At 30.9% G+C, this 12579-nt stretch overlaps 1 protein-coding gene across 1 annotated transcript; it reads right to left on the bottom strand.

Moving 5' to 3' along the window:
• Positions 1-8859: 8859 nt before the first annotated feature.
• Positions 8860-12361, bottom strand: LOC107866964 (alcohol acyltransferase 9). The gene is made up of 2 exons (XM_016713030.2): positions 11721-12361; positions 8860-9951 (listed from the first exon to the last, which is right to left on the bottom strand). The coding sequence occupies exons 1-2, from the start codon at positions 12144-12146 to the stop codon at positions 9001-9003; spliced, it is 1377 nt and encodes a 458-aa protein (XP_016568516.1). The 5' UTR covers positions 12147-12361; the 3' UTR covers positions 8860-9000.
• Between the last annotated feature and the right edge of the window lie 218 nt (positions 12362-12579).

The following is a 12579-nucleotide window of genomic DNA, read 5'->3' as shown; positions in this document are numbered from 1 at the left end:
TATATATATATATATATATATATATATATATATATATATTACACTCAAGGAGGGTCAAAAATCACGTGTCTACAGCTGGTTGAATGCAAAGAGCTGTCTGACCCTAGTGTGCGGACTACATCTGGTATCTACATTATGAAAAAATGTAGTCACAAAAGCATATATATGGTCAGTACGTTGGAATGTACTGAGTATATGGAGACATGCACTAAATCATGAAAATATTTAAAACATGCTTTACAATTGAGGATATAAGTTATTTACTGAAATATGCACTTAAAACATGGTTGTACATGAAAATGGTAAGTTATTGTGAGATTTAGCCACAAAAATATCTAAATAATTCTATTTAGCCACAAAAATTCGAACTTTCTCATCATTTTGACAAATTTGAAAACATGCGAAAAAGAGGAATAAATATCGTGGATGAAAAATAAAGCTAGCACTTCATCTCTTATATGAAGATTTTGGAGATCCCTTAAAATAATTATCAAGTAAATGAAAAATTCTTGATTTAATCAATTACTATTTTTATTAAGGCGAAACAAACAATAGTAACTATTTTTTCAACATAAAAGAAATAATTTTACAGCTAAAACAAACATATCCGCTAACAATAAATTTAAACAAGACACAAGTTTGTCTTTTGAGCAAAGATCAAAATTTTATACATGACAATCGAAGAATAAAGTCAAAAGGCAAAACAATCAATATTAACCATTTTTTTCAACATAAAGAAAATAACTTTACATGCTAAAAACAAACATATCTACCAACAATGAGTTTAAACAAGACATGGGTATGACTTTTCAAGTAAAGATCTAAACTTTATCCAAAATAATCAAAGAATAAGGTGAAAAGGCGAAACATTCAACATTAACTATTCTTTTCAACATAAAGAAAATAACTTTACATGCTAAAAACAAATATATCCAATAACAATGAGTTTAAACAAAGCATAAATACATATTTTAATCAAAGATTGAAACTTTATCCAAAATAATCAAAGAATAAAGTAAAAAAAAGACACATAAAACTATTGTTAGCTCATTTTTATATCATGAACATGAAAATAATTAGAATATCGATACCACAACGTCCTAGGGCCTTTAAGGCCATCTACAACATACAATTCCAGCAAACAAAATTATATCTACGAACTATAAAGAAGAAAAAAAATGAAGAAGAAAATGACAATAAAAACTTTAAAAAAAGATGTGTTTACCTTTTTGGGGGCAGCAAAACGAGACTAAGAGCTTTGTCGGAATAAACCACCACCAAAAAAACATCACCAGCAACTTGAAATTTTTTATTAGCTGACCAACTCTATGAAACAAAAATTTTTACTAAATAAAAATAACTATTTTGCTCAAAAAGGATTTTTTCACCTTTCTAGCTTTTTTTTCTTCCTTTTTCCCCCCTTTTTACCAAAGTAGTGGTAGTATTTATAGGAGAGAATGAGATTTTTTTTGGATGAAGATTTATTTCTTGTCATCCACCAATGTGGGAGAAAAAGTAATTAACGGTGTTTTTGAAATTTTAAAATTGAAGATAAGGAGAGGTGGAAGATAATGTGGAGGAAAATTGTACAATGTAGTACAACTTTTAAATTTCAAAATTAGGAAAAGACAAAGTTGGGGGGGGGGGGGGGGGATACAATGTAGTACAATTTAAAATTATTTTTTTGTGGAATTAGGTAGAAGTTATGAGAGTTTTTGAGAATTTTGGGGTTATTTAAAATATAACCCCAATTGGGATTTAAAATTTAGCCATATTTATTTAATTTTGACCAAATTAGAAATCAATTGACGGATTGCATTACAATTATGGCCAATTTGATTTCAATTATGGTCAAATCTAATAGATTGACTAAATTAAATTGAAATTCGATGCGAATTAATGCTTCCTTTAATCTCGGACTTCTTGATTTTATAAAATCAAACACATATTTACCCGAATAAATTATGTTTTGAGAGTAAATTATATTTAAATTAAAACTTTAATCATTTGAATCGCTAAGCCTTGATTAAAATCTAATATTTTATAAAATAAATATTTAAGTAAAAAAATTATAAAATCTCGTATAATTGAATACGATAAATTATAATCACTACTTAAAATGACAAAATTACGTACAAATATATTTAATAAATTTTTATTCGGATGAAATAAATATTTTAATTTTATTAAAAATCAAAGAAATTCAGGATTAAAGTTAGTCGTGGAGGGCAAAAATTAGGTGTCAACAGTATGTAAATCTCATGTAAAGTTGAACATGTTGTAAAACTAAACTGGGGACCATGTATGAATACTGAGCATGAAAACATGAACCTGTAAAACTGAGAACGCAAGATTGAGTATTTACTGACTTGATCTAAATAACATGAATAATCCGTAAAACTGATTACTTGGTCAAGCAAACCTGAACTGAGATAAACTGAATACTGACTGAAATTGTGGGAGCTATCATATAACCGACATAAACCATGTGAGCTATCATGGAGTCCAACGTCTGACCCACGTTGAGGAGGATTGTTCTATCCCTGCCATCGAAGTAGAACCTGAACTGGAGTGATCACTAAACTGAGCCCATATTAGGCAAGGGAAAACACTCTCTGACGAGGCCCCTAAACCTACGGTGGCACATAGTTTCTAGGAAAGTAGGATGCGCTGAATCCACACTTCCCACTCAATGCTAAATCTTATTCCCAACTGAAAGACACTGAAATACCTATTGGTGCATGCACAGATAACTGATAAGCTCAGGCCATGATATTTTGAAAACTACAGTGCATATAGATTCTGAAGTAATTATAAACATGTAAACTGATAGTGCTCAACATGATCGTAACAAAATGAGTTTAACAATAAAATCATGAGTTGACTGACTCATTACTTGAAAGGTCTGAAATGTAAGTGAACATGTAGATATCGGGTGTTCATAACCCGCCTGCACTGAATGATTACAAAACCTCTATAACAACACTTAAAACAGTGACGTAAAATCATAATTTAAAGACCCAAAACATGAGATATTTCGATAATCTAATAAATTTTATGAATGTAAACATGGGCATGAGTTAACCTTGGGAAAATATCATGTTTATACAGTTTAAAGAGTAATTTGAGAATTTTAACATGATGTTAACTGAACATGACATGGGGTTTTGAAACTTCAAGCATGTAGGATCGTGATTTTCATGGAGTAAAACTATTAGCATAACTTGAATGTAAAACAATGAGGAAACATGGAAGAATTTCATGATTTACATTGAACTTGATCGTAAATTAGAGTACAATTCGTAATTTAAATAAAAGAGGGTTTTTAGGCTCAATGGGTGAAAGGCACCCATTGATGAATACCCTACATACCTTAATTACTTTGAATCCTTGAAGAAAACTTGAACTTGGAGCTTGGATACTTGAATTCTTGGAGAGAGAGGTTGAATTTCGTTTTTGGGAAGAGGGGAAGAGTTTTAAATCGTGTATTGGACGTTTAGGGTTAAGAGGGTGGAATGACGTGTTTTAAGACCCCTTAATTCATTTAAGAATGATTAGAAATGGTTTAGGGATGTGAAAAGACTTCAACGCCCTTAAACTAAGTCAAAACGGAGCAATTTTGACACTTTGCTTTTGCTGGGCGACGCATAAAGCACACCTGAGGGTGTGCGGCGCACGCCAAAAGAACAGCCCATCCAGTGGCTATTGGCATTTGTCATGCGATCCCCGGCCTTAGCATAGTCATTACTTTTTCGTTCGGATATCGGATTAAGACGAGATTGATATCGTTAGGAAGCTAATTCAATTATCTACAATTTGGTGGATCTTGAGATGCAAAACTCCACATATGTAAAGAGTTATACACGTTCAAATATGACCCTTGTAGAATCGAATACCAAGATTTGGCCGAATCAATGGCTCTTAACTCAACTTTGCTGATTCTTATGAACATTTTTCCACCTCATAAGCACTCTTCATATTAGGCTAATGATCATGATACATGTATTCGAATATAAATCATGGGATTAGAGTTTACACACGTAAGAATGACGGTTCGATTTCTAGCTCAAAAATACGGAGTGTTACATTGAGGTACATATAACTTGAGACACCATTATCACAAAAATAATTTTAAGAAAATTCTCACTTAACTACAGGGTAAGAAGTTCGAATTGTCAAGATAGGTAAAATTAGTTATTTAACCACTGTAAAATCATGAAATAAAGATTGAAGAACATAGACAGAGAGATTTGACTCAAAGCATGCCTAATCACGAATAAAAGTGAAAATGATTATCACAGTATAAACTTTATGATAAGCTTAACTCACACTTATGAGAAATTTATGTGCATTTTATTTATTTTATGGAGTATCCGCTACCTCCTACCGACGAAAAAAGGAATGTGAAGAATGTCAAAATCACACTCAGAAAAATTGGGAGCATGCGCGATTGTCAGCCCAATAAGCCATACATTTTGGAATCCTAGATTTGAACAAATATTTGATTATGAGTATCTTTCATGTGGATCTAAAAAGCAAGTCTAGTTGTGGACTCGTGACCTAGTAGATATGATTAGTTTTATATTATATTAAAAGGCACCAAAACTTTTGGTGTGTGAGATTCGGAAAGGATCAAAATCACAAGGATTTATTGTCTGTATACAGAGTTTATTCTATATTTTGATTGGAGGTTGTTTCTACGACTTGAATCGTGATTTTTTTAATCACATGACAATAACTATATCAGTTACCCCAAGATTCGTCTTTTATAGTTATATTATATTATATAGTATAATATACATCATGCTCATTATCATAATTTCATAGTGCATTTTAGAACTATATAGTATAACTCATTGTGACATTTTTTAAAGATTTATATCTCACTATTGTACAAGCATAATCCTTTTTTTTATTGAAACACTAGACTCCCATGCATCATTGTCTTCTACCTTTTCTCATCATGCCATTGACTTTTAACTCATATCTAATTGGTTTCCCTTAATCAACTAAGCAAAAAGACTAAAAGGAATTTAATTAACTAAGCAAAAAGTCTAAAAGGAATTTTATCTTGGATTAACCAATTATAAATGTGCATTGATTCTTTTGACATTTGAAGAAAAAAGAACCTCCTTTTGGAGAAGATAATGTGTTCGATCGTTTCACATAATTTAGGTAAAACATTTTGAAACTTTTGGGGCTCAAAAACATTACTTGATTGATTAGCATATTCAAAGGGATAAGATTTTGGTTAATTTTCTTTCAACCAATCAATGGCATTAGAGGTGGTCTAACTTTCCAATGTAGTTAAAATCATTCATTGGTAGGGCTCTTAACACACTCAATATATAATAACAAAGGCGGAGTCAGAATTTCAACTAGGGGGTTACGAAAACCTAGCTGAAGGGGGTTCAACACCTACTATAGATACATAAAAATTAATTTTTCATTATATATAAATGATATATTTTTCCGTCGAAGGGGGTTCAGATGAATGCCTTACCAAAGGGTTGGCTCTGCCCTGTATAATAAGTGTATGCAATAGAATTAAATATTGATCATGCACTGCTTGTTTCTGCTATTGTCTTTATTTTTCTTTGAGTCGAAAATCTTTAGGAAACAATCTCTCCATTTCAGATCTCAATTATGGAATAACTGAGTTTGTTATTATTGTTGTTGATGATTTAGTTGGAACATTAGTGTAGTATAAAAATCTCTATTATCAAATTGTCCCTGGAATTTGAAAGTGATTATATCCCTTTTCTTTTAGTAATATTTCATATGGACATCAGATATATATATATATATATATTTAATACTCTATACATAATTATAATTAGGTGATAGATCGTAATATCTTGAATTTAATAGAACAAGCTAAGCACATATGAATATATGCTTTCAAAGTGCATAGTTATCAAATTTGGAAGCAAGCTTACTTTTTTATATTTGTACTTATCATTTATGCAATTGTTGAATATCATATAATTAATAGCACTCAGCAACAAAGCAATCGTGCTTTATTTAATTATTGATAGATAAGTATAATGAAGTTAGGAACTATATATAATTAACTCAATATTCTTTTTATGAACAATTGATCATTGACCAAATATAATGATTCAGCTTGCCACTCAATTCCTTTCAATTTATGCCTTTGACACAGTTGAGATTGGTGAAGATAAATTTGAAAAAATAAAATAAAATAAAATAAAAGAAAGACAACTTTGTATAAGTGGTGCATCTTAAATTATTTTCTAATTAATTCCCTCCACTTCTTTTAATGGCAGAGATACATTGTTTTCACTAGCTACTTTAATATTAATGATAATGATCAATGAATAGGAGTATGATATTAAATTATTAATATATCTTCAAAAAATCACACGCTAGTGATAAGTACTCACTCCATTCCATTTTACCCGTCCTAAATTGGTTAAGTTGATGTCCCATTTTACTTATCAAGATAAGACAAACTTTTCTTTTCATGTTTTACCCTTTACATTAATTATCTTTTCTTTAAATTAAAATGTAAACATCATTTAATAGGGATACTTGATAAACTAGCCATGTTATTTATTATTTTTCTTAATTGTTGTGCCATCTCAATTTGGGACAAGTAAAATGAGACGGAGGGAGTAGTCAACAACAATACATATTTAATGTAATTATGTCCATTAATAGAATCTGAAAAAGGTAGATCGAGTAGATGCAATTTTTTTCTCATCTTATTAAGATAAAGAAGTTGTTTTCAAAAGACCTTCATTTCAAGCGTAACAAACAAAACAGTTATGAAAAAGAAAATTGAGAAATGATTAAAAACATGATAATGAAAAAGAAAATTGAGAAATGATTAAAAACATGATAATTAATAAGAATAGCATTACATAATATTTAGGAATTAAAGAAACCAGTGACACACGTTACTTTTGTTTCATGTAATAGATGTCCATGTCCATATAAGAATCAATAATACCAACAACATATTCAGTACATTCTAATAAATTGATTTCTGGGGAAGGTAGAGTATAAGCAAACTTCACCTCTATCCCAGAAATGAGGTAGATAGGTTGCTTTCAAAAGACTCATGCTTAAGACAAAAACAAGTTAGAGAAAGACGTAATGGAAGTACAAGAAACAATAGATATATAGTAATAAAAACAACAGATAATAACAAACGTCAATACAACAAAATAATACTCCCTCCATTTCATAATAAATGAAATGTTGGATTTTGACACACAGATTAAGAAAAAAACATTAAAAACATAAATTTAACACAACTTTTCATTTTTACCCCAAAAAAGAAAAAAACTGACCTTGTAATATCTATTCAAAAGTTAATTGATTGTCAAATCATAAGGGTAAATTTGAAAAAAAAAAAATCAATGATTCACTTATTTTGAAACACCAATAAATATTCCAACAATTTAATTATTCCAAAACGAAAGAAGTACTACAATCAAACTACACAAAACAACAAATATTAACATAAATCAAAGAAAAAAAATCTACAAAAACAATTCTACAACTATCATAAAAACAACATGACAATACACTTCTATCTATTAATATGGACTTACTTCTACCTTACTAATCTTCTATCATAATTCTTTTTACTCCACAACTTTCTATGTAAGTTCATCAACAAGAACCACTTATGCAAAACTTGTTTGTACATAAAATAGTACTATAATAATAGAGCTTAAAGTGGGTGAAAAAAAATATCATTTTTGTGAAATAATTGACTGTGTAGGACAAATTGGTTTCACCTTTATGCGAAAAAGAAGAATCTTGTTACATGCTAACCGAAAAAATATACGCCCTGTCTGGTGGAACTTATCTCTCTTCTTTTGATATTTTCGAATAACTTAATAGTAATACAAAATTACAAAATATACCTAGCTAGTTCCATTCCACTAGGGAATATTTTTCTTTCTTTGTTTCTCATTCGATGTTCAATACCTACATTAGAGTTCGACTAACTTATCGACGAAGAAGATCTTTATACTGCTCATCCTAAGAAAAGAAGTTTTCACTCGGTACAACTATTCTATGCTAGCATAGCATGCTTCTACTTATGTTGTGTTGCAAATTCCGGATCAGGAACAATCCTTTCTTATTCTAAGATGCCAGTCTAAATTCGCGATATGTAGAGCCCCATTCATGGGGAAGCGCTCCCTATCAAGGATTTTTCCATACTCAGGGCTCTAACTTGAGATCTCTGGCTAAGGGAGGAGCAACCTCATCCACTGCACCACATCTTGTGATGATTACTAGGAAATATTTATTACTATATAAAATAACCAAGAAAAGGAATAGCATCATCGAAAGTTTATATGGTCACAAATGACCTTTCTTCACACTAAAATACACTAATATTAGATGAGAAATGGATATTGGATGTAATTCTAAGTCTTGAAATTAGTTGACTATATGAGAAATGGTTAAGACTATATAAGGAGATTAAATAATATATCACCCATACATGTGAGAAGTCAACATTTGTATACATGTTGAGGATATTTAGATCGTTGACATTTATGAAGGTTTAATATTGGGTAAATTATAAATTGAGATGGGTTTAATATTTACATCACGATGAGAAATGAATTTTGAATAGAATTCAATTTTAAAAGCTAGGTTATGAGGCAAAAATTATCCAAAATCATACTAAGAGACTGATACGTACAATCGATCACATATCGATGTGAGAACTCAATTTATTACAATCAAATTAAAAGTTTTTCACTTATTATTCCTTTCGTTCATTTTTTTTGCCGACATTTTTGGTAGTACATGTCTTAGTTAAGGGGTGTAAGTGAATTTTCAAGACAAATTTGAGGGTTTGGCGATGAGTTAAGCCAAATATAGAATATAATTGCATTCACAATTTCATGTAACATAACATGAAATTCAAGCAGTCGAATAAGCTAGAGAATACACTCGAAGAAGAAATATTAGCTAGAGAATACACTCGAAGAAGAAACTTAAATTAATTCAAGCAGAAATCATTTTGTGGTTTTCATATTGAAGATGTCCTTTGATGATATCTCCATTAATATCATTTACCTCCCAAAGTTCCTTCATATAATATTCAAATTTCTTCACAACATTTTCTGGCAAAGAAACCAATACTCTAACAGCATCAATTTCACCCACTGATGGTAAAAACAAGCAGTAAATATCACTCGTTAATGGTCCCATTTGTATTGCTTTACCTTCTCCAAAATTTACTTCCTCCAAGCTCAATCTTGACCATTGTGAAATTACCAAACTAGTTGAGAAATCCGTTTTTACCGTTTTATCCTCTAATAAATCCACGATGGATTTTACCGCGTCGTTAGTTAATTCGGACTTTGCATGTTGCACTAATTTTACCGTGTCTTGTAAATTACCATTCACCACTTGCTTTACCGGTGCCTCCGCGCAACCTAGCACAAATCCATTCCCATAATACCCTTGTGGTAATTCCGGTTTTACAGTTTTCCTGACGTTCACGGAAAATAGGAGTTTCACGTTGATTGAGGACGGTAAATCCAACGATTTTACCCAACACCGCCACGTGTGAGATGCTAGGACTTCAAAGCTAGTGGATTTTACCGAGGGAGAACATTGTCTTTTCAAGTGAAGAATTTGGGATTGTGAAAAGGTAATAGAAGCAGGGGTAGTAGGTTGCGATTGTAAATATTGGTGAAGGTTGAGGTTAAATTGGGGATTTTGATCATTGAGGGGTATTTTCGTAAATGCGGGATGTATCGAGGTTATTTGTGGTGGATCACGGGGTGTTAACACGTGGCGAGAGTGGAACGGTGGGATTGGTAGAGTGCTGGTGGGGTCCTTGTTGTAGTGGGCCCATGAATGTAAAAATTGGGCGGTTCCGATGCCATCACATAGACAGTGATTGATTGCGGTGCAGAGGATCATGCCCCCGCAACGGAGATTTGTTACCTGTAATGGGAAACATAATTGGTTAGGAAGGCCAATTTAATCATTTCACTAAAACATGACGTGAAAAAGATAATCCACCACTTAAAACAAAGTGAAAATAACAATATAGATGAGGTTGCTCCTTTCTTAATTATAGATTTCGATTTTGAGTCTTAAGTATAAAAAATATTTCGATAAAAAACGCTTCTTCTCAATAATATATCTCTATAGGGTCGAATTCGAACTGATCAAACATCAATGTAGATACCAAACAGAAAGAAAGGAATAAAAGGGAGAAAGTCAATACGAAAGAGGCGTAGGGTCACTTTTTAAGTCATTTTCCATGGTGGATCCAAAGATTTATACTTTTTTTACAAATATAATTTTTCTAATATAGTATAATTTTTCGAAGATGGAGATTTGGATGAACTTTGTGAGCTTCCTATCATAGCTCCTACAAGCAATACTGCTTCAAATGTGTAGGTATTTTATCGTTACTTCACATACGAACCCCAGCCAATACAATAATGTACACAATATATTTTCACAAAGTGGGGACTGAAGAAACCCTAGCCAATGCTACTTGTTCAAAATTCAATCAATCGTTAAATATGTATCTAGGCTCTAGCTGAGTCGTCTTTCATATGTCTTGCAATGGCGGAACTATGATTTTGGTTAAATATTTGGCATAACTCATAGTCTCATAGTATCAAACCTTGTGTTTGCGTTAATCATTTCTTTTATTATATATATAAATTTATTCACAATTTTTTTAACTAGTTCCACCTCTAAATTGTCTTAATATGTCATGTCATAAAAAATATTCGATACCCTCGTTTGAAATATTAATTAATTTAGGTACACTTGTTAAAGTGAGCAAGTTAAGAGTATAGCGGGGTATATATGTTTCACGTCTACTTTTACTAGTTAATCATAGTTGAATATAATATACAAAGAACTTGGCCAAAATTAGGTTATTAATCAAATCAAAGTTAAGTGTGTGACCTTTATTAATGGGCAGCAAGAGAAGAAAATGTGAGATGATGGTGAAAAGGGAACCATACATGTTGTCTTGGGAACATCACACTCCACCAAGAAATTAGTCCTATTGAAGTACAAACTTCATCTATATTTAATCTTTTTAGCCATATTTACCTTAAATTATCAAATTGAGAGGACATATAGTCAATCAATAACACATATTATTAATGTTACATCTTTAAGTAAAGCTAGTTCACTGGTTGTAATTGGAGGATGTAAACTGTAAGGGTTGTTGGTACCAGGGATAAAAGATAATATTTCCTAGATAAAATATAGGATTATTATATTCTGCATTTGATTAGGATATTAATTAGTTCGTAAACTATTTATCGTAACATTTGTACTACAATAATGAAATAAGCTATCCCTTATTTATATGGTGAGAGAACTAATTAATTTCATAAAATATTTCAATTCATTGAATAACTTTATATATCACATTCTCCGTACCAAACAACTCCTGATTAGCTAAGTTTTAGTACCATGTAACTGTATTAGGATATTTCCAAAACTAACTTATATACACTAATAAAGTACAAAAAAAAACACACACGATAGAATCACCTAGCCCAAGATTGTAAAAGAACGTATCATGCTACATGTATTTTAATGTATAAACATTAAAAAATTTATTAATCTCATTTTTTTGTGAATAATTACTTGTAATTATTTTTTAGAAGATTTGACAATCAATGTATAGAAGTTAAATTCCAAGAAAATAAGAGTGTAATTTAAAAAAAAAAACTAACCTGCACAACTAGAGGAGGAATATCCAAGAAACTTTGAGCTTCAACTTTATACAATAATTTCCTCCAAGATTTATCAGGCTTATTAGAAATAACAAGAAGTTCATCAGCACTTAAATCCAAAAATGCTTCAGCAAAAACAGCACCTTCTCCATTACAATCAACTTGAAGTTTATGATTATTTTCTGGACATTTTCTTAATCTTCCTGCTAAAGGGTAATAATCAACTAAAACCCTTGATAGAGAATGTTTAAGTTTTTCCAAATTTATGGACTTAGTAAAAAGATAGAGGTACTTAATGGAAAATCTAAGGAACATTTGATCATCAAGATTTGATAAATAAAGGGTGTGATTTGGTGTTGGACTAATTGGACTTATGAAAATTGGCTCTTTTGAATAAACACAATCTGGAAGTTCTGTGAATAACATGTTTTTTTAGTGATTAAGAGGAAGTATATAGTTTTAATGGAAAGACTTAAGGTTTTTGGTGATGAACTAAAGGATATATAGAGCTTTATAAAGTGGATTAATATAGTTAAAGATCTATATTGGATATGGTTGTTGGGGGTGGGGGTGGGTTGGGGGTGGGGTGAATAGGTGAAGTACTATATGATAGATTCCTTCCCAAAGAGTAAGACTACAAATAAATTAAAAAGTAAAGCTCTCATTAGTCTTGCTATATGAGCTCAAACTTTTGAATTTATTTTTACTATTATTTGCATGCTTTTATGGATAGTGCTTCCCACATTCTCCACCCCTACCTTTTCCACCTTTTTTCTGTTTTTCATATAAGTTAAAAAATTTAACTTATATATCATATTGAGTAGTGAAATTTTCATCGACTATTTTTTTTTTTTTGAGA

The sequence above is a fragment of the Capsicum annuum genome, chromosome 4 (assembly GCF_002878395.1).
Source record: "Capsicum annuum cultivar UCD-10X-F1 chromosome 4, UCD10Xv1.1, whole genome shotgun sequence".
In the NCBI taxonomy this organism is placed as follows: domain Eukaryota; kingdom Viridiplantae; phylum Streptophyta; class Magnoliopsida; order Solanales; family Solanaceae; genus Capsicum; species Capsicum annuum.
The sequence above is the reverse complement of the archived record's forward strand: the minus strand, read 5'-3'. Positions and strand labels throughout refer to the sequence as shown.

Bases quoted from the DNA above. Each gene is read 5' to 3' on its own strand.
- LOC107866964 (XM_016713030.2), bottom strand. From the start codon at position 12,146: ATGTTATTCACAGAACTTCCAGATTGTGTTTATTCAAAAGAGCCAATT. The intron at 9,952-11,720 runs GTTAGTTTTTTT...TTCCCATTACAG, and splicing joins TTCCTCCTCTAGTTGTGCAG to GTAACAAATCTCCGTTGCGG.